At 40.2% G+C, this 27222-nt stretch overlaps 7 protein-coding genes across 10 annotated transcripts; 5 read left to right on the top strand and 2 right to left on the bottom strand.

Moving 5' to 3' along the window:
* Nucleotides 1-1156: 1156 nt before the first annotated feature.
* LOC111490742 (DNA damage-repair/toleration protein DRT100-like) lies at nucleotides 1157-2542 on the bottom strand. Its single transcript, XM_023139327.1, has one exon. It carries the CDS (start codon nucleotides 2525-2527, stop codon nucleotides 1316-1318), a length of 1212 nt encoding a protein of 403 aa, XP_022995095.1. The 5' UTR covers nucleotides 2528-2542; the 3' UTR covers nucleotides 1157-1315.
* Nucleotides 2543-3792: 1250 nt separating this feature from the next.
* LOC111490736 lies at nucleotides 3793-11552 on the top strand. Of its 3 annotated transcripts, none has more exons than XM_023139319.1 (7): nucleotides 3793-4121; nucleotides 9120-9257; nucleotides 9882-10094; nucleotides 10179-10331; nucleotides 10419-10538; nucleotides 10642-10728; nucleotides 10820-11552. In XM_023139319.1, exons 1-7 carry the CDS (start codon nucleotides 3900-3902, stop codon nucleotides 11273-11275), a joined length of 1389 nt encoding a protein of 462 aa, XP_022995087.1. In that variant the 5' UTR covers nucleotides 3793-3899; the 3' UTR covers nucleotides 11276-11552. The 3 variants fall into 3 exon arrangements, with proteins under 3 accessions (XP_022995087.1, XP_022995088.1, XP_022995086.1); XM_023139320.1 differs by having other exon boundaries at nucleotides 3794-4114; nucleotides 9113-9257; nucleotides 10182-10331; XM_023139318.1 differs by having other exon boundaries at nucleotides 3794-4114; nucleotides 9113-9257.
* Nucleotides 11553-11847: 295 nt separating this feature from the next.
* LOC111490788 (histone H3.2) lies at nucleotides 11848-12468 on the bottom strand. The gene has a single exon (XM_023139401.1). The coding sequence runs from the start codon at nucleotides 12389-12391 to the stop codon at nucleotides 11981-11983; it is 411 nt and encodes a 136-aa protein (XP_022995169.1). The 5' UTR covers nucleotides 12392-12468; the 3' UTR covers nucleotides 11848-11980.
* A 2311-nt stretch (nucleotides 12469-14779) lies between these two features.
* LOC111490720 (IRK-interacting protein) lies at nucleotides 14780-17318 on the top strand. The gene is made up of 2 exons (XM_023139287.1): nucleotides 14780-15301; nucleotides 15719-17318. Exons 1-2 carry the CDS (start codon nucleotides 15086-15088, stop codon nucleotides 17222-17224), a joined length of 1722 nt encoding a protein of 573 aa, XP_022995055.1. The 5' UTR covers nucleotides 14780-15085; the 3' UTR covers nucleotides 17225-17318.
* A 710-nt stretch (nucleotides 17319-18028) lies between these two features.
* Nucleotides 18029-20021, top strand: LOC111490730 (UDP-glycosyltransferase 92A1). Its single transcript, XM_023139308.1, has one exon. It carries the CDS (start codon nucleotides 18499-18501, stop codon nucleotides 19963-19965), a length of 1467 nt encoding a protein of 488 aa, XP_022995076.1. The 5' UTR covers nucleotides 18029-18498; the 3' UTR covers nucleotides 19966-20021.
* Nucleotides 20022-20120: 99 nt separating this feature from the next.
* On the top strand, nucleotides 20121-23693 carry LOC111491399 (eukaryotic translation initiation factor 5B-like). Its single transcript, XM_023140315.1, has 3 exons — nucleotides 20121-21094; nucleotides 21191-21932; nucleotides 22656-23693. The coding sequence occupies exons 1-3, from the start codon at nucleotides 20778-20780 to the stop codon at nucleotides 23691-23693; spliced, it is 2097 nt and encodes a 698-aa protein (XP_022996083.1). The 5' UTR covers nucleotides 20121-20777.
* Nucleotides 23694-25476: 1783 nt separating this feature from the next.
* LOC111490789 lies at nucleotides 25477-27206 on the top strand. 2 transcript variants are annotated; one of them, XM_023139402.1, is made up of 2 exons: nucleotides 25477-25822; nucleotides 26531-27206. In XM_023139402.1, the coding sequence occupies exon 2, from the start codon at nucleotides 26572-26574 to the stop codon at nucleotides 26974-26976; it is 405 nt and encodes a 134-aa protein (XP_022995170.1). In that variant the 5' UTR covers nucleotides 25477-25822; nucleotides 26531-26571; the 3' UTR covers nucleotides 26977-27206. The 2 variants fall into 2 exon arrangements, with proteins under 2 accessions (XP_022995170.1, XP_022995171.1); XM_023139403.1 differs by lacking the exon at nucleotides 25477-25822 and adding an exon at nucleotides 26006-26039.
* Nucleotides 27207-27222: the final 16 nt, after the last annotated feature.

The following is a 27222-nucleotide window of genomic DNA, read 5'->3' as shown; positions in this document are numbered from 1 at the left end:
TCCCCCCCCCCCCCAATAATTATGGAATCAGACAGCTATTAGTCTGTCCCACCTCCCCACATGCCTTGTTCTTTTCTTCGTTTTTTTTCCTTTTTAATTCACACCCCCTCAACATCAATATAGAATAATAATAATAATATATCCAAGACACATCAATCATACAATATATTTCAATAAAAATTTGAAGAAAATACAACAATGAAATTTTATTTTATAAATTTTGGGTGGATTACCAGTTAGAGTAGGAATGTTACCCCTCTTGGAATGTCTTTAATAGTTTTCATTTTGAGGCTATGTATTTGTAAGTAGAGTTGAAAATACAGTAAAATGAGCATTTGTGCTTTCTTAGTTTTCATTTTGAGGCTATATAAAACTCTGTGTATTTGTAAGTAGAGTTGAAAATATAGTAAAATGAGCATTTGTGTTTTCTTTAGTCAATGACTAAGTTTCTTTGCAATTATATGTAGTTTAGGTTGCATGTAGAATCATTGAATCTCGACATAATCAATTTTACTTGTGGAATGATTCGAATCTCAAACAAGTGTTCTTGTGTTGAGATATTTGATCAACGAGAATCATTTAAGCTAGACATGATCGATCTTACTTGTGGAGTTATTCGAATCCCAAACATCTCAAACAATGTTCTTGCTTTGAGATAATCCGAATCTTACTTCTATCCATCATAAAATAGTGATTGTGTTGGTGATTGGGTGTGGAAAAGCAGATCTAAGAATTATTAGAGGAAGTGATTAGAGCAGCAAGTGAGTCCAAAAAGATGATTGATTTTGGTGCCCGTGAAGAAAGGTTCAAAATTGTTCATCTTTACTTTACTGTGTATCTATCTGTTGATGAATGAGCTGAATCTAGCTTGTCTAAGGTCGGCGGCTGCTTTTGGTGCTATTCCTGTTTAGAATGATAGCGCCTTGTGTTGCCTAATATCCACATCTATTTATATCTCTTTCAACCAAATTTCCCTTTCAACTTCATTATTAACCTACTTCATTTAGTCTTAAAACAAAATCAAAAGAAAGCTACTATATAATTAATGTGAAGAAGGATGGAATGATATATCTAAACCATAAATAAAAATTCAAAAATAAAAACATTCCATTCTGTGATAATTATTCTATAATCTTCGTTAGTATAAGTAATATAATGCAATGAATTATAGTTCGATTGTTATTTCGACTATTATTATCATCATAATCAAATTAAAAAGTAAATGTGTTCTTCGTTTTTTTTTTTTTTTTTTTTTTTTTTAAGGTCTTTTACATGATAATACAAACATGAATTACAGGGTAGGGTTGCTAAACTTCTAACAAGGTTTGAGTGGCTTCCCGCAAAGGCAGTCGTTGAAAACAAATGATGCCGCTTCAAGATGATCGAATGGCGCCCCGCTTGGAATCGGCCCACACAGATGGTTGTGGCTCAAATCCAAGTGTCCGATATATGAAGCTTCTGATATCGATTTCGGAATCCGCCCCTTCAAGTTGTTGTAAGACAAATCCAGCACCGTGAAGTACGATCGTGGCCCTAGAACATCCGGCAGCTCTCCGGTTAGGTAGTTTCGGCTTAAATTCAAATTGCTTATTCCCGAAACCAACAGACTCGGCGGAATGTTGCCGAAGAATTTGTTGCCGTCCAGATTCAATGTGGCTAACACCGCCATTCTTCCCATGAATTCCGGGATTTTACCGGTTAGTTGATTCAGAGAAAGATCCAGGTCCGCTAAGCGATAGATCCGGGAGATGGAAGCGGGAAGTGGACCGGAGATCTGGTTCCGACTCAGCAAAGCCCGGCTCAACATCCTCAAATTCCCGAAATTTCGGGGTAACGGACCGGAGATTTTGTTGTTTCGGAGGTCCAAGTGCATCAAGTTCGGAAGCGCCGTAAGCGAAGCCGGAATTGAACCGGAAATCAAATTATCCGCCACGTTGAGCACCGTGAGTCGATGAAGCCGACCAATATCCGCCGGAAGGTAGCCGGAGAGACGGTTACCAATGAGGTCAAGAATTCTGAGGAACGGCAACGAAGTTATACACCTCGGAATCTCACCAGTGATTCCCTTCCAGTCAGCAATGATAACGCCGGAGAGACGAGTAAGCTTGCAGATGGCCGGAGAAATATAACCGGTCATAAAACCAGTACGGTGAGCCCGTTCGAAAATCGGATCCTCAGATTCGCCCCGGAGGTTAATATCGGCAACCCGGTGGGTGACTGGGTCACAGCTAACGCCGTACCATCGGTTGCAACAGTCGTCTCCGGTCCAGGAATTAAAGATCCCCAAATAGGGCTCCTTAAGGGCAGCTCTGAAAGCCAGAAGAGCTGCCCGTTCCGAAGGCGGGCAGCCATGAACAGCCGAGCAAACGGCCAAAACCAGTAAAATGGTTAAACACGGAACGACGGTGCGCATTTTAAGCTCTGATCCGTTAAAGGTATGTGTGGAGCAATAAATGAAAATGTCAGAAAGGGGGCAGGCTGCAGCACGGCCATGGAAGTGAATGCAGCGGCAAATATATAGCGCCATTGAAGAGAGTGGCGATCTCGGAAAATGACGATTCTACCCCTAACATGGGTCTGTATTATTACTTTAACACTTTAATCTGCCCGTGTCCTTTTTCGAATTTTCCGTCGTCTTCTCCACGTCATCCGTATGCACATGTGTTGTGTGTTGTGTAGATTATAATAGATTATATAAAATTAAATAAAATTTTAATAGAGAATAATACAGATATTAGAAAGAAAATAATAATAATTATAATTGGGTAATCAAGAGTTGACCAAAAAAGAAATAAATGTATTAGTGCAAAGATTTATAGAATTGAGTCTTTAATTTATATTTTATCCCCAACCCATATTTGTCACATTCTATATCTCTTTCATTTTTTTTTTTTTTTTTATAAATATAACATTCAAAATTCAAATAATAAATGTTCGTGTATACTAGAATGGGTAAAATTTGAAGTCTATAAACCCACGTTCAATTGATTATTGACTTAAGCATAGGAGTGTATTAAACACGACACCATATTTGAGGATTATTGGGAGTGAGTGTCATGTTGGTTAATTTAGTAGAAGATATAAGTGAAGAATACAATCTCCATTGGTATGAGGCTTTTTGTGGTGATTCTTAACACCGGGACATTCTCCATTACCATTCATTATCCAAAAATCATGCATCTATTAAGTTGGGTGTACGCACGCGTGAAACCAAACACACTGAGAGCAAATGAAAGGAGATCCCGATTTCAAGTCCCAACTTTCTCTTCTCTAAAATATATTAAATCATACACATAATTGAAATAGAGAAAGGCTGGGAGGAGGTGCGAGGAAGGTTCGGAAGTTCCAAATGTTTCGGGGTGGTTACTGGGGGAGTCAACGACACATCCGGGAGGTCAACATTTTATGAACCAAAAATTAATGTGGAATGGCAGCATCTTATTCAATTATTTCAACCCACAATATTATATTAATGACTAAACATGTTCAATAATGCAATAATAATAATAATAATAATAATAATAATAATAAATCTTCCCCTACAACTGGGAGAGAATCCAGGGATTGGTGGGTCAATAATTAAAAGGCCCATATCAAAAAGCCCATTAAACAAGTAATCAGGCCCACATTGGCTTCTCTTTCTATATATATATATATATATATATATATATATATATATAATTACCTCTCGTACAGAGAGCATAAATAATGCGAATTTTTACTTTTATAAAAAGGACAGATCAGTAAACTATCGCAGAACCCAACGTTCATCTTCCAACACTTTTTGAATTTTCCCTCTTAAAACTAAGAATTTGAATATTATTAAAACAAAAACAAAATCAGTTTGATTTACATTTACACTCCTTCTCTGCAACTGCGTTTTTCGATTTCTTTCCGCCATGGAAGATCAAGATGCCCTGGAAAATGTTTTCCGATCATTCCCCACTTTGGTCTCTTTTTCATCCCCTGTTCATACGCCTTCACAGCGCCGTCTGTCCAGCAGCTTCACTCATCCCAGGCCGCCGGTTCCCGCCGCTCGACGGTTAGCTTGGGTTTCTCTTCAAGGGCGACTCGTTAACGCCGAACAAGCCAGCTCGGTTCGATCTATTAGAGGCAGCTTCTGTTGAAATATCATCACTAGCCCAATAGAGTCAAGCCCAATAATTGTACTAGCCCAATAGAGTCAAGCCTAATTGTACGAGCCCAGTATATTTATTTTAGTAGAGATTTTAGGAGAAAGAGATGTAGATATTTTAGGAGAAAGATTCAATTTGTTAGGTCTAGATTCAAATCGGTTAGGTCTAGATTTAGATTGGTTAAATATAGATTGTTTACTCTTAGTATAAATACCCCCACCCTACCTAGGTTATTCATCCAAGAAATCTAAAAACAATAAAAAGCAGAAGTATTCTACAGAGTGTCTTGTATTCTCTTCTCGATTGGTCTTAATAAAGAGAGCGAGTGTTTCCCACAGTGAGTTGTGTTCAACATTTGGTATCAGAGCGAGGTTAGTGTAGGTTATCTGATCTCTTGGAATCCTTAGTATGCTCTGTGGTTGCAGCTCTGCCTGATCTTCCACATCAGAAACGATTTCTTGAGATTAGTGGTGAGTGAGTTTCTTTTGTGTCGTGAGAAGTCTGTGACTCTGCAAGTCTTGTGTCAAAAGAACTTGTTTGGTATTACTGAGGTATGGCCAACACGATGAGTGATTTCCAAATCGTTGGAGGAATTAAGAAACTCAACAACAACAACTACAACACGTGGGCAACATGCATGATGTCCTATTTACAAGGACAGGATCTTTGGGAGATCGTTGGCGGGTGTGAAACTACGCCGCCAGAGGAGGATTCTAACGACGCCTTGCGCAAATGGAGAATCAAAGCAGGCAAAGCAATGTTTGCCTTGAAGACCACCATCGGAGAAGAGATGTTAGAACATATTTGGGATGACAAGACACCGAAAGAAGCATGGGACACATTCGTGATGTTGTTCTCAAAGAAGAATGATACGAGACTACAACTTCTGGAGAATGAGTTGTTGTCAATTTCACAACGTGATATGACGATTGCTCAGTACTTCCACAAGGTCAAATCGATCTGTCGGGAGATTACTGAACTAGACCCAAAGTCCGCCATTGTAGAATCTCGAATGAAGAGGATTATAATCCACGGATTGCGACCAGAATATCGAAGCTTCATTGCTGCTGTACAAGGATGGCCCACTCAACCATCACTGGTAGAGTTCGAAAATTTGTTAGCCAGCCAAGAAGCCATGGCTAAACAAATGGGAGGCTTCACGTTGAAGGGTGAAGAAGCACTCTACACGAGTGAAAGTCAGAGCAATAATAGGCCGTCTACCAGACGTGGATACAATGGTGACAAAAGAAGAAGCCACCAAGGGATTGCACAACCTGAGAGAGCTCAGAAGAACGACAACAAGAGTTTTCAAAGAACGAGATTTGGTGGTATTTGCTATAACTGCGGGAAAAAGGGCCATATGTCTAGAGATTGTTGGTCCAGGAAAAAGACCATTGAAAACAATGTGGCAATATCCAAAAAGAAGATAGAAGATGAATGGGATGCAGAGGTACTATGTCCCATAGAAGAAGACGAGCTAGCACTCATGGCGACAATGGAAGACCATATCAACTATGAGAATGACTGGATCGTTGATTCAGGATGTTCAAATCACATGACTGGCGATCAGAGAAAATTGCAAGACAAGAAAGAGTACAAAGGAAGTCGTATGGTACGTACAGCAAATAACACACAGTTATCAATTGCTCAAATCGGCAATACGACAATCATGCCTGGCAATAAGTCTGATACAGTGTCGCTACATAATGTTTATCATGTACCGGGTATAAAGAAGAACTTGTTGTCAGTGTCACAACTAACAACATCAGGAAGCTATGTCTTGTTTGGGCCAGAAGATGTAAAAGTTTATCAAGATGTTAAGATAATAGGAAAGCCGACGATAGAAGGACGAAGAGTGGAGTCTGTCTACGTTCTATCTGCAGAGTCTGCCTATGTTGACAAGACCCGAAAGAATGAGACGACAGATCTATGGCATGCAAGATTGGGACATATTAGCTACCATAAGTTGAAGCTGATTATGGAGAAATCTATGCTCAAAGGTCTACCACAACTGGAAGTCAAAACAGACGTTGTCTGCGCTGGATGTCAGTATGGTAAAGCTCATCAATTACCATACAAAGAGTCAAGTTTCAAAGCAAAGAAACCATTAGAGTTAGTTCACTCTGATTTGTTCGGCCCAGTCAAACAAGCATCGATCAGCGGAATGCGGTATATGGTGACATTTATTGACGACTACTCAAGATATGTGTGGATTTTCTTTATGAAAGAAAAGTCTGACACGTTCTCAAAGTTTCAAGAATTCAAGATGATGGTCGAAGGAGAAGTAGGAGCGAAGATTCGTTGTCTACGTTCAGACAATGGCGGAGAATACACGTCAGATGAGTTCGATCAATATTTACACGAGTGTGGGATACGACGTCAATTTACATGTGCCAACACGCCACAACAAAATGGTGTAGCAGAAAGAAAGAATCGACACCTTGCAGAAACCTGTCGAAGCATGTTACACGCAAAGAACGTTCCAGGAAGATTTTGGGCTGAAGCTATGCGAACTGCTGCCCATGTGATCAACAAGCTTCCTCAACCAAAGCTAGGGTTCGTCTCACCATTTGAGATACTATGGGATATGAAACCTACAATTAGTTACTTCCGAGTATTTGGCTGTGTTTGCTATGTATTTGTGCCTGACCATCTACGTAGCAAGTTTGACAAGAAAGCAGTCAAGTGTGTATTTGTTGGATACGACAATCAAAGAAAAGGATGGAGGTGCTGTGATCCAACAAGTGGAAAATACTATACATCAAGAGATGTAGTTTTTGATGAAGCATCTACATGGTGGTCCTCGGAGAAGAAAGTCTTATCAGATTCAAACATTGAAGAAATTCTACAACAGAAGCTGGGGGAGCAAACTACACAAATTCAATCAAATTTCGATGCATCTGAAAATCCAAGCGACATTGATATTGACAAGCAGGAGGTGACTCAATCAAGCGAATCTGATAAAAATGAAACAACACATCAACAACTTAGGCGATCAAATAGAATCCGAAGGCCAAATCCTAAGTATGCAAATGCAGCTATTGTAGAAGATAGAGTTTACGAACCAGAGACATATGAAGAAGCATCACAAAACTCGGTTTGGCAGAAAGCGATGGAGGAAGAAATTATAGCCTTGGAGCATAATCAAACTTGGGAACTAGTGCCAAGACTAGGAGATATCAAACCCGTCTCTTGCAAGTGGGTCTATAAAATAAAGCGTCGACCGGATGGATCAATCGAGAGATACAAGGCTCGACTCGTGGCTCGAGGATTTTCTCAACAATATGGACTAGATTATGATGAAACATTCAGTCCAGTGGCAAAGATTACTACCGTACGAGTTCTGCTAGCACTCGCAGCAAGTAAAGATTGGAAACTGTGGCAAATGGATGTGAAGAATGCCTTCTTGCACGGAGAGCTAGACAGGGAGATTTATATGAACCAACCAAAGGGATTTGAGAGTGCAGCTAATCCTAATTATGTATGCAAGCTTAGAAAAGCTCTTTATGGACTGAAACAAGCACCGAGAGCTTGGTATGGTAAGATTGCTGAATTTCTTACCCAAAGTGGTTATTCAGTTGCGCATGCAGACTCAAGCCTATTCATCAAAGAAAGAGAAGGAAATTTGACAATTGTGTTGGTCTACGTGGACGATTTGATTATCACCGGGGACGATGAAAGAGAAATTTATCAAACAAGAGAAAATTTATCAATACGCTTTCAGATGAAAGAGCTAGGAGAGCTTAAACACTTCTTAGGCCTAGAAGTTGATCGCACAGATGAAGGACTGTTTCTCTGCCAACAAAAGTATACCAGAGACATGCTTCAGAAGTTCAACATGTTAGAGTGCAAGCAAGTTTCAACACCGATGGAGATAAATGCCAAGATTTGTGCACATGAAGGCAAAGAGTTGAACGATGAAACAACGTACCGACAACTAGTAGGTAGTCTTATCTACCTAACTTTAACTCGACCTGATATCTCGTATGCAGTTGGGGTTATGAGTCGATACATGCAAAGTCCAAAGAAGCCTCATCTGGATGCAGCTCGACGGATCTTGAGATATATCAAAGGTACAATCGACTATGGTCTTTTGTACAAAAGAAGCAAAGACTGCAAGCTAGTTGGATACTGTGATGCTGACTATGCAGGAGACCACGATACTCGGAGGTCAACCACTGGGTATGTGTTCAAGTTTGGTTCGGGAACAATTTCTTGGTGTAGCAAGAGACAACCAACAGTATCATTATCAACTACAGAAGCAGAGTATAGAGCAGCGGCTGGAGCAGCCCAGGAAAGTACATGGCTAAAACTCTTGATGGAAGATTTGCACCAGAAAATTGACTATCCAATATCACTTCTTTGCGACAACCAATCTGCGATTCGCCTTGCAGAAAATCCAGTGTTTCATGCTAGAACAAAGCATGTGGAGGTGCACTACCATTTCATTAGAGAGAAGGTCCTAAAGGAAGAAATTGAGATGCAGCAGATCAAGACAGATGACCAAGTGGCAGACTTGTTTACAAAAGGGTTGAATACTAGCAAACATGAGAGCTTTCGCTGTCAGCTCAACATGATGCAGCGAATGAGGACTAGTGCTGAGGGGGAGTGTTGAAATATCATCACTAGCCCAATAGAGTCAAGCCCAATAATTGTACTAGCCCAATAGAGTCAAGCCTAATTGTACGAGCCCAGTATATTTATTTTAGTAGAGATTTTAGGAGAAAGAGATGTAGATATTTTAGGAGAAAGATTCAATTTGTTAGGTCTAGATTCAAATCGGTTAGGTCTAGATTTAGATTGGTTAAATATAGATTGTTTACTCTTAGTATAAATACCCCCACCCTACCTAGGTTATTCATCCAAGAAATCTAAAAACAATAAAAAGCAGAAGTATTCTACAGAGTGTCTTGTATTCTCTTCTCGATTGGTCTTAATAAAGAGAGCGAGTGTTTCCCACAGTGAGTTGTGTTCAACAGCTTCGGCCCTGACGAAGCCATCGCTTGGCAGTTGTTCAGCCCCATTGAGCGGTTTCTTATAGTGGCTGTGATTGGCGTCGCGGTTTCCGAGTCCAAGAAGAATCATCAGATCGGCCAGCTTCAAAGAGCTGTCGAACTTCGGGTATTGTGGTTTCTTAATTCAACCTAGTTTTTTTCCCCTATGGTAGTAATGGTTCTGCGATGGATTTATAACTGCTGGTGTTTAATCTACATTTAGGGTTTTCTGTTCTTCCCTTATGCCTCGTAATGTAATTTACAACCATAAAATGGTATTTATGAACAAGTAATATGGTAACGGCGGCTACTTGTTACAATAGCTTCTCAAATGTGAACTTCTACCGATAGAATGTAACGGAAACTAATTAATCTATTCATTCTTTTGAAATTGCTTTGGGTAATCTATCAAATTTATTCTATACTTTTTTTTTTTTTTTNTTTTTTTTTTTTTTTTTTTTTTTTTTTTGTTACGAGTTGTTTGATTATTTTTAAATGATGCGTTTATAATCTCATGCCACTACTTTTGTTTGTCCCAATTGTCTGGCCCCATGCGTCTTTTCAAGCATATCTTGAGATTTATTATCAAAAATCCATTGGTGGTGGTTAACTAATTACTCACTTTATGGGAACTCAAAACAATAATAAAAAGGAAGTACTCACTTTTTAGTATTTGAGTATGAGAATCTAATGAGTTTTGTTTTTGTGGGCCATTGTTCTTATTAAATTGCTTCTTGTTTGGAATAACCAGGATCAAGTGCTCCTAAGCATGCAGCAGAAGCTTGATGATCTGTGTGATCAAGTCATTCTCATTAAGGATCATTGTAGAACTGAGAATGACATGGGTTCGAGAAAGAATGTCGATTTGGCAGATTCTGGGGCCTTTGGCGATGACAAAATTAAGTTTGTTGACTGTGGCTGTTGGATTTGTGATCAGCATCACCATTTGTTCAGTGGTTTGGAGGTAAAAATACTCTATTCTCTTTTGTCGGTTTGAAATTTATGAACCCAGATTTTCGTTTATCTTTTAATTTTTGTTTTACTTCAGCAGTGTAACACCGCGACAAAGCCCTCTTGCGGGGCAGAGATGTTGCAATACAAAATGCCACTCATGAACGAAGCAGAGCAAGAGGAGCGTCGCATGTCTGATTTGTCAGATTGGGCTTCCAGTGTCACGTCTGCTGCTGATAATGATATGCAGGTCAGTCCAATTTTGAAGTTGTCTTCTCTGCTTCAGATATCCATTGAATTCAGAATTTTTATGATCATGTTGACATGTTCTTTGCAGATGAACACCTTATCAACCGAACAAGATATGTTATTTCTGAAGAAAGATTGTAATGAGAAAGACGCAACCATCAAAGAATTAACTGATCTACTCCATTCGGCTGAGGTTTCTGGCTCACAGGTAATAATGCTGTTCTGTTCTTCAATTTTCCCCTGCTTCAAACCCTGGCGTTCAAGGTTTTTCTTTTTCCCCTGATGAGATCTTGTATTTTTCACCACCACAGAGGATGTCAGAGTTGGAAGACATCATTCGTCGGAAGAACATGATCATTTCAAAATTAAAGAAAGACATGGTCGTTCTTGAACAGAAGGTACCAAACACAAACAGGGCATCGTCAATTTTAAACTTCCACAAGTTTAGAATTCACCTTTTCTAATTGTGTTTGTGTTTTGCGAACCCAGGTTATTCAACTGACAAGACTTCGGAGGCCCTCTTCGTGTGCATCAAACGCGGAAATACAGCCGATTCCTTATATGACTGACAACCTTCTTTACGACATGGAAAGCAGTACAAGTCCTTCATCGTCCGACTCAGATTGCTTCCCTTCAGAAAGTTCACAACCTCCTCCCCCAACTCGAAAACATGAGATTCATCATATCAAAATTAGCGAGCCCTGTTTAACAAGAACCCAGAAATCAGCTACTAAGAAGAGACCTTCAACATCAGATTCCCGCTCAAAACCTCAGGTGGCAACCCCTCTGAAAGAACTATCGATGAACAATCGAAAATCAGAAGCCATGTCGACATCATCTAAGCAAAGAGCGGATAAGGTCCGTGCCAGTGGCGATTCCACAAATAGCAGAAGACGCATTCAAACTGTGGCCAAGGACACACCTCAACGAAAGAGAAATATGTAGTAAGAATCTTAATAATACACAGCTACTAAGTTTGAAAATATGAAACATTAAGAACATGGGTTTCTGGGTAATCTGTTAAGGATAATTTCTTCTCAGCGTGTTCTTCGTTTGTTGGTCCTTTGGAGAATGTTTGGAGAGGGTAGTAGAAATGCTTTCGACACAAGCTATTGTACTTGGGTAAATATGGGTCGGAGAATATGTAGCAGCACATTTATCCACAAAATTGTTATATATATCTTACTATATAATGCTAATGCCGTTGATTAATTTGATGAAATCACTAAATTCATGGTTGATTTCATATCATATCAACCATGAATTTAATTATCTGGAGTGCAAATGGTTGGGAAGGATTCGCCATTGTTTCAGCGGTGGATGAAAATCACGATGCGAGTTCTACAAATCAGGGGCTAAAACATGTGTACAGGGATAATGAAAACGCATCAAAGTTGCTTGTAATCTGAAAAGGTTTGGAATCAAAAAGTTCATCCATGGTTAGCATCTTCAGCAAGCGCAATTCGATGCTTACTAACAGTTCGAGAAGGTTTGATTAAATCACATAAAAAAAACTATATTCAACAGACACTTGGAACAGAGAAATTTCAAATGGCCATTAATTTAAAGCAAATTTTACAGAGTGAATTCATCAGACAGGTTTAAGAACTCGATTTCTTCAACTAGATGCAGATGGATAGACAACTAGACTTAAGCCCTCTCGCCTCTAATTCTTCTAGCGAGCTGGATGTCCTTGGGCATAATGGTGACCCTCTTGGCATGAATGGCACAAAGATTTGTGTCTTCGAAGAGCCCGACGAGATACGCCTCAGCAGCCTCCTGAAGAGCCGCTACAGCGCTGCTCTGGAAACGAAGGTCAGTCTTGAAATCTTGAGCAATTTCCCTCACCAATCTCTGGAACGGAAGTTTCCTAATGAGAAGCTCCGTACTCTTCTGATACTTGCGAATCTCTCTCAACGCCACCGTCCCCGGCCTGAACCTGTGTGGCTTCTTCACTCCGCCGGTCGCCGGAGCCGATTTCCTAGCAGCCTTGGTTGCAAGTTGCTTCCTCGGAGCCTTTCCTCCGGTGGATTTCCTGGCAGTTTGCTTAGTGCGAGCCATTAGTAAAGAAGATCTCAAGGGAATTCGTAGTTTGACTCGTGCTTGAGAATGCTGAAACTGAAGTGCGGAGAAATAGGGTTTTGAAGTTTGTTATATAGAGGCCAAATTACGAATGGCGGGAACTTTTGGAGGTTCGATTTGGGCGTAAACAACGAAGCAATTCAACGGTGGAGATTTGTTAAAGGTTGGATCGCGATCCGTGGCACTACTAACTGGCCAATAATACGCAAGATCGGCGTCTTCGCTGGCCCTTTCTTTCCTAATGCTTTTTTGGTTTGATAATAATTTTTCTTTTTTTACTTTTTAAAGATTTTATTAACATTTTTTAAATTTATAATTTAATTAAATATAAAATTATAAGTTTGGAAGTTTATTAGATAGAAACTAAAATAATAGTAATTATATAATTATATATTAAATTTATAATTTAAGAAAGCAAATATAATAAAATTAAATCAAGGTAGATAATAATGATGGATGCATGTCATTTGAAATTGTTCTCATGATATCTGGTAAAATAATGTCTAAAAATAAGATATTTGGTAAAGAAAACATTATCCAAATTTTATATAAATAATTAATAATGCTCCATTCTTTTTCTTTTTTACATATTTTACCTAATTTTAGATAATTAATTAATATTCTTTAGTTTATTTTTATTAAGTCAAATTATTAAAATAATTTTATTAGTAAATATATTAGGAATAATATACTTAAATTTTTAATTTTTTTTTAAGTTTATTCAACAATCATCTTTCTACATATAAATACTTTCACATATAACCTCAAGAAATAAATTGTAAAAAAATTAAAAATTTTAAAAATTATCTTTATAAATCCACAAAATAAAATAAAATTTAGTTTTTCAAAAGACCGAGTAGGAATGTAAATGTATTTCTTACTTAGAAACTTAAGCTTAACACATTTTATCCTCGACCATTCATTTGCAAGATTCTAATTAAAAAGAGTGGAAAAAAAGGACGATGGAACATTGGTAGAAGAGGAGAATGAACTTTTTTTTATAAGTATGCGAAAACTTCTACTTAGCCGACTTTTTTTTAAAAACATTGAGAGAATGTCTGAAATTGAAAGTTCGAATAGAGACAATATAAGCTAGTCATGACCTTTAGCTATTATAAATGGTATCAGATTTAGACATGGAACGATGCGCCAGTCAGGATATGATAGACTGGAAAAGAGGGTAACGTGGAGGCGACAAAAATGCTAGCTTCGAACGGGAGTAGATTATGCGATCTCATATCAATTGGAGAGAGGAACGATTAGTAAGTGGACGAACACGAAAGAGAAGTTTGAGTAAGTACAAGTTTCAACATATTATTATAATTTGGGTGGGGTTTAAAAAATGCGTTGTTTTTGGTGTTCAAACCTGTAGAGCAGACGGCTCTGTCACATCCATTGTTAATACCCACTTTGTTTTTTACTTCAACCATTCACATCAGGGATTGAGTGATTTAAAATGAACCCTCCATCAATCAACCCAAATAATTGGACAATAATTATTTGTTTGATCTCCAACCCCAAATAAATTAAAAACATATTTCATCCAATTTCTTTGTATATTAAACGCATAATTAATCATATTCATTTAAGCATCACACGACTGCAAATGCTGGGGGGAAAAAGCAGAGAATCATACTCTGCAGGAACCTCCCAAGCAAAACAGGACAAACCATTAAAGAAAAAGAAAAAAAGGCCCCTACCCTCTTCTACCTTCTACTTTCAAATTAACTCATGAAGTGTGTAAAAAAGTAAAGAAAAAGGTGTGTGTGTGTGTGTGTGTGTGTGTGTGTGTGTGTGTTGTGGGCAGCACAGCAGCAGGAAGAATGGTAAACAAATGAGCCTTGCATTACATAAGGTTGTTGTGGCCTTGGAGCCCTTACCCTTTTGTTCATGTATATTATATTGTATGATGCTGACTTTCCAATCACATGTTGTGCAATCATCCGCTGTCTGTCTAGCCATGTAGCCATGGACTTTACAGCGTATAACAAATAGTGATTCCCATGTGCTTTCAAGTAATCTGTGTATTACTTAGCTTAAGCTTTCAGCATCGGCTAATGATGTACGTAGCCAAAGAAGGAGTGCGAGGGAAGTGGAAAAGCAGAGATTGATGAACATAAAGAAAGGGAAAAGGGAAACCTACCACTTTTACCTACTACCCCTTCATTTTCCTTAGTTTATTTGTTTACCAAAAGTCAATAAAGCACATTCAATTATCCCTAATACTAAACCCATTCGATTATTAATACCAATTCGTTCGAATCATCGCATCACAATATGAGTTTGAATGGGGGAGTTGTGGAGAAATGGAATACATCTCTATTAGCGTAGGAAATATGTGCGCGCGCGTGGGTGTTTCTTCGAAGGGTTACCAACTTTTTGCGCCCCACATTCTTCTCTCTCCTTCACGTGCTATCATTCCATTAATTCCCACTCACAGCACAGACAAAACCTCATTGGATTTTCAGATAACTTCCTTCTTCTTCTTCTTCTTCTTCTTCTTCTTCTCCCATTCTCTCCTTCTCTCCTTCTTTCTTTCGTTCTTTCAACCATTCTGAATTACATACCATCCCATGTCTCTCTGAATTTCGATTGAACTCTGTTTCTTTTGCTTCAATTCTCTTCTACTGTTTTCTGGGTCTATGCGAAATTTTGTCTGCCGTCCTCGATTCTATGGCTGCCAAGCCTTCCAACCACATGTTTCAGAACGGTGGCGATATCAGTCGCCAAGAAATTCAAGCGGCCATTGCTAAAGCTGTCGAGCTTAGGGCTCTTCATGCCGCTCTTATGCAAGGAAGTAGCCCTTCTAATGTTCGATTCCCTTCGGCTTCTCCTGTTTCTCAGGCTGCTTCTCAATTCTCTGCGCAAGATTACCCTGTTTTTACCCCTGTGAGTTTAACTTCTACACTCTTTTATGTTGAATCATTGTTTTTCTTTTCTGTTTTTTTTTTGAAGTTTTGCTTTTCAATTTTGGACTTTCTTGATTTTATTATGATTTATGGATTTTATTTGCATCATTCACACAGATTAGCATTTATGGATAGCATTTAATGCCTTTTTTTGCTTGAGTCGAGGATATTTTAGGATCACCATCCTTCTGTTTCACATTCTTCTCCGTCATTTTCTAGTTGGTTTATTGATGATTTTGAAATTTTGGGTATGCTTTGGTGGCTGTGTACGAAATGATCTAACCTAACAAATACATTTATGAGGGGTTAACTGTCAGTCAAACTAGAGACATGTGTTTGGTGAGCAACCAAAAAACATGGGTTTCTGTGAAACTTGAATTTGGAAATCATTTTTCAGAGTTATGAAGATGAACCGACGACTGGCTACCACCAAGTTCCGATGAGAATTGGGACTTTTTCAGAAACCTGGGAGGAGTATGGATTAGGAGGTGGAGGAAATGAAGATGAAACAGTTTTATCTGATTATAGGAAGGAGATTTCAAAAGGGTTGGGTTCTGATTTCACAAATTCGGAACCCCATATTTGTCCTGCTGAAGAACACAAAGCTCTCACTGGATCTGCAGTTCAAACATCACCTGTGAATGATTACTTCAAATCATCCAGGAGGAACAGTTTGGGGGACTCGAAATCAATTTCTTCGTGCAATCGCTGCAGGCCTGCAACTATCACAAAGGAGAGTGACAATGCAGCAAAGAACAGCAGGCTTTCGAACACCATAGTGCCATTGACAGATTCCCACTTGGCAACACAATCGCAATCGAAAAGCCGGGGAGTGATTTCGTGGCTGTTTCCACGGTTAAAGAAGAAGAACAAGAATGAGAATTCCCCAAACAGGACGGAGTCAGAGGATGTCTCTCAGATTTTTAAGGATTTGGGGATAGTGTCCATTGAAACGTTGAAGAAAGAATTGATTGAGGCAAACGAAACGAGAGATGCTGCATTGCTGGAGGTGGGCGAGGTGAAGTCGTCTTTAGGTGAGCTGAGGCAGAAGCTGGAGGGGTTAGAGAGTTACTGTGAGGAGCTAAAGAGAGCTTTGAAGCAAGCCACAAATGCAAGAGATCTCCAAACTGTCACCAATTTGCCAAAGAAAATAACATTGAGCGCAGGGACGAACGGTGAGAATCAAATGCCAGTGAGTGAGGAAGTAATGGTGGAAGGGTTCTTGCAGATTGTATCAGAAGCAAGGCTATCAGTAAAGCAATTCTGCAAGACACTTGTAAGCCAGATTGAAGAAACTGATAGCACCCTGATGGAGAATTTGAACGCACTTCTTCAGCCTTACAAGTTAGCTCTAAACTCCAAGTACTCAAGAGCTGTTTTGTACCATTTAGAGGCTATTATCAATCAGGCACTGTATCAAGATTTTGAGAATTGTGTGTTTCAAAAGAACGGCTCCCCCAAGCTGTTAGATCCTCAGCAAGATCGGGAAGCGAAGTTCTCGTCGTTCGTGGCGCTGCGAAATCTCAGCTGGAATGAAGTGTTAAGGAAGGGAACAAAGTACTACAGTGAAGAGTTCAGCAAGTTTTGTGATCAAAAGATGAGCTGCATCATCACAACACTGAATTGGACAAGACCATGGCCAGAGCAACTGCTTCAAGCATTCTTTGTTGCTGCCAAATGCATTTGGCTGCTTCACTTGCTGGCCTTCTCATTCGATCCACCACTTAAGATCCTGAGGGTGGAAGAGAACAGAAGCTTCGATCCGAGTTACATGGAAGACATGTTTGCAGAGAGGCAGAGAAATGGTCCGAGTCGGGTTAAGATCATGGTGATGCCAGGGTTTTATGTACAAGACAGAATTTTAAGATGTAAAGTTGTTTGCAGGTATAAGTCACCTGCTTAAGGTATTTGGAGATTGTTCTTATATATATATAAATAAGAATGGGTGTAGAAAATCAATCAAATTTAGTGAAATCTTTGCTCCTGTGTATGAATTATATTTGCTTTGTTAATTCATTAGTTACATGTTTATATCTATGTGATATCAAATTAAACTGCGGTGTATTTAACGGATATATCAGTTACAAATGTTATTAAAGTCAGGTATGTGCTAACGAGGATGTTGAGCCCATAATAGTGTGGATGGTGAAATTTCACTCTAATTTGAGAGGATAACAAAACATTTTTATAAGGTTGTGAAAACTTCTCTCTAGTGGACGCGTTTTAAAACTGTGAGGTTGACAGCGATATGAATCGACCCAACTAGACAATATCTACTAAGGACGAGCTTGAGCTGTTGCAAATGTATTTAGAGCTTTCTTGTGCCTTTGAAGAGCATTTTTATAAGATAACTCTTCTTCTAAGGATACATCGAGTGTGTAATTAAAACATGTGAGAGTATGGTGATTTTAATCTCGAACCTTAAAAGAAAGGAGCAGATACCAAATGTTGTCGAGTTAGACTCGGTGGTGGATGTAGTGAAATTTATTAAAGTACAACACAACTAGCTAATGCACGTGTTCCATTGAAAATTATTTGTATAAATTTAATATCCGCATTTCCTAATCTTAATGTTGTTGATGTTGTGCACCGAAAGTAGAACAAATATACTCACAACCACAATGGACGGAATTACACAAAGAGACACCACGTGGTTCGGAAAGAAGAAGCTACCCTACATCCACTATCACACTACAAAGAACTCTCACCAAAATGTCACTCAAGAAATACAATGCGACACACAAAACTCATATCACAACGCAGTAGACAAGTCCATTATGCAGGACAATTATCAAAAGTTATGGAATTAAATAAAATTAATAAACAAAATTTAAACACGGCACGCTGGGTGTGACACTGGGCTTTGATCTTGAATTTTATACCCAGGCAGGCAGTGCTGATTGTGACTGTGATGCGTACTCACGTAAGACGCACATTCATACGCACATCCATTCATATCATCTTCTTTTTGTTTCACATACCAATGGAATGACATGAAAAGAGGCATCTCCCCCCCTCTTTCCTCTCTGTTTTCCTCTCTGTTTTTCCTCTCTGCCACAATTCATACCTTTCCATTTATTCACTTCCCCCCATAAATTACATCTTTTCGTTGAGTTGGGTTTCCATATAAACAACCCACGTCAGAAACTTTGGAGACAAACCATCTGAGTATCATCTATGGGCGATGGAAAAGAGAGCGTTGTGCTATTCCCCTTCATGGGGCAGGGCCATATCATTCCATTTCTTGCTTTAGCCCTCCATATCGAGCAAACAAACAGCACTGACTGTGCAATCTACTTTGTGAACACTCCCTTGAACGTTAGGAAGCTCAAATCTTCACTTCCTCCAAATTCTTCCATTCGTTTTCTTGAGATCCCTTTCTCAAGCATCACCCATGGCCTCCCACCCGCATCTGAAAACGCTGATACCCTTCCTTATCACCTTGTCATGCGTCTTTTCCAAGCTTCCGCTTCCCTTGAGTTCAAATCCTCTTTCATGGAAGCCATTCACAATCTCACAATTCACAACCATGGCCGCCCTCCACTCTGTATCATCTCCGACATCTTTCTTGGCTGGACTGCAACTCTTGCTAAAGAACTCGGTGTGTACCATGCAATTTTTAGCGGCGCAGGTGGTTTTGGCTTGGCTTGCTATTACTCTCTTTGGTTCGATCTTCCTCACCGGAAGGTTTCCACGGACGAGTTCTCTCTGCCGGATTTTGAAGAAGCCTCGATTGTACTCCATAGGACCCAGTTGCCGGCCAACATTGCGGAGGCCGACGGTGAGGACGATTGGTCGATTTTCCATAGGGAAAATTTATCGGCGTGGGTGGATTCTGATTGGTTGCTTTTCAACACGGTTGAGGAGTTCGATCAAATTGGGTTGTCGTATTTCCGGCGTAAATTTCCCGGTGCAATTGTTCGACCAATCGGACCACTTGTATTGGAATTAAAAAGCCGAGATCGTATCGGCAATACAACCGGAGAAGTAACAAGAGAAGCCATCCTCAAATGGCTGGATTCGAAGCCATCGAACTCTGTTTTATACGTCTCTTTCGGGTCGATGAACACGATTTCCGCCTCACAAATGATGCAATTAGGCAAGGCATTAGAGGGCAGCGGCAAGAATTTCATCTGGGTAGTTCGGCCTCCGATTGGGGTGGACATAAACTCAGAATTCAAGGCGGAGGAATGGCTTCCGGAAGGATTCGAAGAGAGAAACAAAGCTTCAGGGAGGGGGCTGTTGGTGCAGAAATGGGCGCCACAAGTGGAGATTCTGTCGCACAGAGCAGCATCGGCATTTTTGTCGCACTGTGGATGGAATTCAGTGATGGAATCGCTAAGCCAAGGGGTGCCAATGTTGGGATGGGCGCTAGCGGGAGAGCAGTTCTTCAACGTGAAATTTCTGGAGGAGGAGGTGGGGGCTTGCGTGGAGGTGGGGAGAGGAAAGCAAAGCGAAGTGAAGAGTGAGGATATTGAGAGGAAGATAAAATGGGTGATGGAAGAGACGGAGAAAGGGAAGGAGATGAGAAGAAATGCAGAGAAAGTGAAGGAGATAATAGATAAGGCGTGGAAACATGGGGATGGATCCTCTGTTAAATCAGTACATGACTTTCTGACCGCCGCCAAACAACTCATTGTTTAAGCTTTTAATTTTAAGGTATCATGATATGCTACACAATAAGAACACATTAAATCCAAGCACTTTTATTATTATTATTATGGTTATGGGTCAGAATTCGTATATTGAGAGGCCCAGTTGATGGTTTATGGACTGTTTTTCGACATCATCCCTGAAGCCGTCAATGGCATAGCTTTGATGCGCCATAGCCGCCGGTGTCCTCACCAGTCTTCTTCTTCTTCTTCTTCTTCTTCTTCTTCTTCTGCGGTGGCGTCAGAAGCAATGCAAATGACATGATGATTATGTAGTGTTATAGAGTGAAGAGTGCATCTGGTGGTGTAACATTAAAAAGGGTAATGAAATAAATGTAGAGATTGTCAAAATAAAACAGAGTTTAATTATGTTTAAATAGGGGGAGGAGGTTGTGTTGTGTGAGGGGAGGTGGTGCAAAGGGCAGTGAGGGATGGGTTGGCAGCGCAGCTGGGGAGAGGCCTAATATTTATGCAAACCAAATGAACTCGACCACAAAAATATAGAAATGAAATAAATTAAGTAAATAAAAAACAGAGCCTCACTACTCGTTCTTTGTCTCTTCACTCTCTTCTCTAATACGCAGAAACGCAAACAAACCCATCATATAAAATCCCGATTCAGAATTCAATTCACCCTCTCTTTTTTTTTCGATAATTATATATATATATATATAAAAAAAAAAGGAAAAAAAACGAAAAGAAAAGAGGAAAGCCCTTTTGGATTCATTATTGTGTTTTGAATTCAATCCTCATAAACCCTAAATTCGAAATGGGAATGATGACGTGAGGAGGGTGGCTACGGACATGGTTGTGCAACGCGAAACCAACACCAAACCATGGGGAACGCTGGAGGAGCTCTTGCTCGCCTCCGCTGTTAACCGTCATGGCACCACAAGTTGGGACTCCGTCGCCATGGAAATACACAATCGATGCTCTCAATCCTCTTCTTCTCTAACTCCCCAAGATTGTAGGATCAAGTTCCACGACCTCAAGCGCCGATTCCTCTCCCAAAATGACCTCGATTCTGATTCCACCTCCCTCATGCCTATTCTCGAAGAGTTGAGGAAGATTCGGGTGGAGGAGCTCCGCCGCGATGTTCAACGTCGGGATGTCTTGATCGTGTAATATTCTTGCTCTTCCACTCAGAGATCTGACCCCGACTGATTGGTGGGTTTAGAGATCTGAAGATGTTTCCCCCTTTTTGTCTGTGTCGACAGGTCATTGGAAATGAAGGTGAAGCGGTTGGAGGAGGAGAGGGACCGGAGTTTCAACGAACCCGATGGGGGACCGGATCTGGACGTGAACGCCGTCGACACCAACCTCTGCCCGCTTAATCCCACGCCCTCCGGCGACGACTCCGACGATCGCGAGAACCGATCCCTGGACGAATCCAATTCCACGAGTAAAAAAAAAGAGGAGGGCGTTGGACAGAACGGCGTGGTTCGGGAGAGGCCGATATCCGAAACAGTCAAAATCACAAAAAAGAAGGAAACCGGGGCGGCACGAACCGGGGATGAACCGGAGGCAGAAAGAGAAAAGGAGTCTGCAGCGGGAGGAGGATATAAACGAAGGGAGAAAAAAGAAAGAAATTGGGGAAATTCGAAGGGGAAGGCGTCTGCGGTGGGCGATTCGAACGAAGCGTGGGAATCGGTGAGCGAGTCGAAGCAAGAAGGGACAGAGGGGGCGGTGGCGAAGCAGCAGAGCAGCGACGTACAAAGCTCAGCCGGTTTGTCCCAGAGGAAACGGTGTCGTAGCAGAGGAGGAAATGGAACTAGCAGCGGCGAAGAGCCCGAGGTATCTCCCGCCAAGCCCAAGCCCAAGCCCAACCCCAAGTCCAAGCCCAACCCCAAGCCCAACTCCAACCCTGCAGCCGTCAAATCTGAGCCGTTGCTCAAATTCCTGGAGATCATTCGCTCCCATCGGCTTGGCTCTGCCTTCGAGCGCCGTCTACGGAGCCAGGTACGTTCGCCCCATTTTCCTATTTTATATCAATTATAGTAAATAAAATAATAAAAAGGAAAAAAGAAAAAAGAAAAAAGGGAACGTAGAAAAAGTAACGTGTAAAGAAGGAATCACCCATAATCCATCATCCTCAAATAAGTCCAGGTGGATGTGAAATCCACGACTTTGTGCTTGGGGACGCGTGTCGTAGTCGTAGGACGTATAAGGACTTTTTTGTCATTCACGCTTAGAAAACGAGGGTATTTTGGTCCTCACGGTAGGTGACATCTTAGCCTTCTCACCTTCACACATAAGCATGCAATTGATACTTTTTTTTGTCATTCACCCTTCCGTTTCTTCAAACACTGCCAAAACAGCGTCGTTTAACCCTCAAATGGAAATTACTCGCTGCCCCAATCGCTAAATCAAGTCTAGCCCGTCATTGGCGGGTGGCCCAAAAGTTAAATATGGGTAAAATGGTAAATGTGATCACTGCTATTTCTATTTAAATTTTTTTTTATCATTCTCAACAATTAATATTTTTTAATGACATACCTGGCGATTCAGAAATATCCCAGCCGTTCATCTCTCAAACCGTTTCCGGTTCGACGAGATGGACTTGGATCCCGGTTTGAATCCAGTCTATCCGTACGGTTCAGAACGCTTTCCTAAACCCTTCTCCATCGGTGGAGGAACTGAGTGGACCCTCTCTTTAATTATCCATTGTTTTAATTGTGGCAGGAATCGGATAGATACAAAAAATTGATTCGGCAACACATCGATCTGAGAACGATTCATTCGAGAGTGGTGAAAGGTGCCTATGCGGATTCAATTCACCGGTTCTTCCGAGATCTCCTCCTCCTCTTCAACAATGCCGTCATCTTTTTCCACAGATCTTCCCCCGAAAATGGTGCCGCAGTGAAGCTTCGAGCTCTCGTGTTGAAAGAAATGAAAGACAGAATACGAAAGCCCCAACCCCCCATAGTCGCAAAATCAAAACCCAAGCAAGAAGCGGATGTGTCATCGTCCAAGCCCAGAAAGCCATCTGCTACCATGGTGGTGTGTCGCAAACGAGATTCTGTTTCTCAGACATCGGATGTGGGAGGCAAAAAATCGGAGAATAATTCAAGAGAGGGTGAAGGGAAGAGGAAGGGCAATGATTGTTCGGAGATAAAAATTTACGAGAAGGGTACATGGAAGAAGGGTTTGAATTTGAAAGAGAGGGGAAGACCGGGAGTGGGTAATTCGGGAGCGAGAAGCTGTAGAACAACGACGAACAAAAAGAACGGGGAAGTGAAGCACGAATACGGGGGGAACGAATTGAGCTCTCACGATGGGATGGGAGTTCGAATGGAAAAGAAAGAAAAAGAGAAAGGGACGAAGAAGAAGCAGGTGGCTGTGAGGTTCTTGAAGAGAATGAAGCAGAATTCTCCAAGCGAAGCCACGGACGAAGATGGCGATGGCTCAGAGGATGAGAGTTTAAAAGAAGAGGAGGAGGAGGAGGAGGAGGAGGAAGAAGAAGAGGAAGAAGAAGAAGAAGAAGAGGAAGAAGAAGAGGAGAAGAAGAGGAAGATGAAGAAACAGAATGAAGGGAAAAGAGAAAGGGTAAGGCGGAGTGGGGGAGGAGGAGGAGGAGGAGGAGGAGGAGGAAGAGGAGGGGGGAGAGGGAAGAGAGGGGTGGGGAGGCCGCCGAAGAAAGCCGAAACAGTGAGCGTAAAAAGGCAACAGAGGGAGGAGGTGGTAGGAGGGAGTAAACCCCGAAAGCGTTCAAGGAGATAAAAAGATGATTACTACCATTATTGATTCTCAAATGTACAATGTAAACTATTTGACTCTGTTTTTTTTTCCATTTTCTTTAGCAGCAGCTTACATTAGAAAGAGAGACAGAGAGAGAGGAGAGCGGGAGGAAAACAGGGGAGTGGGGACTGACTGACAGGAGGAAGGACCATTCTTTATTATTCTTTTTTGTGTTTCCTTTTTGGTTTGCATAGGGAATTTTGTGGGTGGCAATTCATATACATAATATCCTCCGATTAAAGAATTCTTTGGAATTGGGAAGCTTGATTTTGTTGTTGAAATTGAAGTAAGTGGAGGAGTTCAGCTTAGGTTGGTATGACCCATTTCCACGACAGCCTGGGCCTGGCGTCCAACTGATGTTCAACTTAAAAAGAGTTTTCAAGTTTGAGAGGGAGGGGAATCATGTGACTGACTCGCATGACACCCATGTGAACCAAATCATAAATTAAACAATAATCTTCTTTCTTCAGACTACTCACTACTCACTACCACCGTTCTTTACAACGCCAGGCACAACCCAGATCAGATCAGATCAGATCAGATCAGATCTGTAAGCACACCCTCCCCACGCCGACTATGAAAATCCCTCTGCTCTGTTTCTTCGCCTTCATCATTCTCATCTTCATTTCCGTTCCTTTTCCAATGGGATTCCGCACTCACGAATCCGCTCGTCTTCCCACGCCCCAAATTGAATCCAGAAGACTGTTGCTGCTTTCCTCACTTTCCTCCTTCTCCACCCACCGGAACAAGACCCAGACCGGCAGCACAGGCGCTAAATCTGCAGACGCCACGAGTCTGAGGGTGGCGCCACCGAGCAAATCAAATCCCACGCAGAACAAGTAATGCATTGCCTGCCCACTTAGCTTTTTTGTTGTCGTTGTTGTTGTTGTACAAACATGTTAGAATGAGAAGTGAAAGAGTAGGTTCAACCGAAACCCTTCTCTTTCAAAATTTTTGCAGTTCTGTTTTTTATACATAGATTACTATTCTTCATAAACAGATATGAATGGATTTCTGTGTTACTTGTATTTTGGTTCTTTGTGAGACCGTAGATTTATTTATTTCTTAAATTGGAAATGTTTGGTTAGTGAGTTCAGGTCAAAAAAAGTATGTAAATTCATTCTAACTTCATTTTTTGTAATAATATTACCATATTTTTAATTTATTCTGGGAGTTTAGTTTATATATGATTTCTTAATAAATAAGATGAGTTTTTTTTAGATACCAAAATGATAATGAATGAACATGAGTAGGTTTTGGAGCATTTTATATTTAAGTAATACAAACTAATAAATATATTTGACCAAATAAACTAAAAATGTCCATTCCTCAAATCTAATTTAAATAATTCATAAAATGATATCATGGATTTACGTTTGAAAAAGAAACAATGTTGTATGTTCAAAGCAAAATAAAAGATGTAAAACAATGCCATAGACAAACCTAAGATCTACAAAATAAAGTGCAACTACCCTAATCCAAGGTTCATGATTTTTAACACGCATACGAGTGTCTTGCATTTGTCTAAAATATTTCAAGAAATATCCCGTAACTTACCCTGCTAGCCTTACGATCTTAGGCAACTTTTCCGTTCAAATAAATTAGATGTGTATTTACTGTTTTACCCACTGTCCACGCGGGATTTTGGTTTGGGGATGAATATATGAATAAAATATAGAAGGGGTGAGATAAGAAATAGAATTATATTGATAAGTATAAAAGTGGAAGAAATAATGAAAATAATTTAATTAGTGTAAAATTATAAGAATCGAAGTTGGTAATTGGTAGTGTAATAAAGAGGAATAATGTGAGCAATTAATTTAGTTGCAGTCTTCCGGTCCTCGTTTACCAAGAAATCCCTGGTTTTGTTTTTGCTTCACGCTTCCCAGTTTTGCCAAATCGCCATCTGCTTCTGCTTCTGTGCCTTTGGTGCTTTGCCCATTGCCATTGCCATTGCCGAATCTTCCCCTCTGCATCTTCCTTTTCGTTTACTTCTTCTCCACTCTTCATTTTTCTCACCTTTTGCTTTCCTCTAATCTTATTTCCCCTCCTCCTTCCATCGGCAAACCTCCCAGATGTGTTTCATGCTGCTACCTTCTTGCTCATCACAGGTTTCCTTCACTCTCTCCTCTCGATTTACCCCTTTTTTTTGTTCTGTTTCTATATTTGTTTTATTTATTTTTTTTTTTTCCTCTTTATTGCGTTTTTTTGTCTCTTGAGCTCCAAGATTCCACTGCGGTTTGATTACTTTCATATTTTCTGTTGCCCTGCTTCGGATCTTACTCTTCTCGACTCGACAGATTGTTTGATGGTTTTTCCGTTTTCCTGGTGAATATCTTTTGGGTTTCTTTTGTTACCTCAACCCACCATTACGGATCTTTGTTGGGGTTTGGTCGTCTTTCTACTTCTGGAACCTATGCGTTCTGGACATAAATGTTTCAATGTATACAGGATACAAATAGAATATTCACCTCTTGGACAGCTAAAATCATGTAGCAATACTTGTTTTGTCACATATTTAGTTCATTACTTGTCTGATTTGATGTTCCAACACTTCTTCATATGCATCACCGAGCTTGAGTTTATTTTACTTTTCTTTTAGTTGAACTTGAACCTGAATAAGAAAAAGCCCTTAGTTTGACAGTAGATTTCTATTGTTCATTGTATTTGTAAGCAGATAACTTTTGATTTAGTTTCGCCACTGAAGTTTCATGTTATAATCTTTATTTGTTAACTTGAAAAGCGCTATAGTTGGTGATCTTATGTTGTAATCTTTATTTGAAGTTTCACTCTTTTATTCGTTTTTCTACATGTTGCAGTAAGCTTTTATGCATGAGTTTTTGTTGAAAATTGTATAACTATGGGTAGAGGAAGAGGGAAAGGAAAGAAATCCACCATAGCCAGTCTTGAAGATTCAACAACTGGTGAGGAAGATAAAATTTCGTCGCAGAAGCAAAATGGAAGTGCAGAACAGCCACAAACAGATGAAATGAAGGAAGAAGAGTTTGGAAGAGTAGAAGCCATAGATGAGCAAGCTAAGACTGATCCTGGCGAAGTGATTGAAAGTCCAAATCCAGCAGAAACAGGGAAGAAGAGGAAAAGGAACTCTTCAATGAAGGAGAAAATGGGTTTAGTTAATGATGCAAGCTGTAAGGGTACCCAAACAAGCATTGTCCAAGTCAAGTCTAATGGATTCCGGCATCATGGAAGCAGGCGAAAAAGCAAGCCACGTCGAGCTGCTGAAGCAGTTGTTGAATGCAGATAAATATTTGGTTGATTATTGGAACATCTGTCCCTTTTGTGGTGTGAAACATGGTAATATCTGGTGTCCTGTTTCTGTTAATGCTGATTTTTCTCATTTCAATTGTTGTTACTGCCCAATTTTGATACCAAAAGTGGGACTAAAAGTTCTTAGCCCTTTTTCTTGTAGTTCCTGATACTGTTACTGTCACAATTCATATCTATTTCTTAAGAACATGCATACATTAGTTAATATATGAAGCTCTGCGGC

The sequence above is a fragment of the Cucurbita maxima genome, unplaced genomic scaffold (assembly GCF_002738345.1).
Source record: "Cucurbita maxima cultivar Rimu unplaced genomic scaffold, Cmax_1.0 Cma_Scf00016, whole genome shotgun sequence".
In the NCBI taxonomy this organism is placed as follows: domain Eukaryota; kingdom Viridiplantae; phylum Streptophyta; class Magnoliopsida; order Cucurbitales; family Cucurbitaceae; genus Cucurbita; species Cucurbita maxima.
Note: the sequence above shows the minus strand (reverse complement) of the source record. Positions and strands in the feature narration are given on the sequence as shown.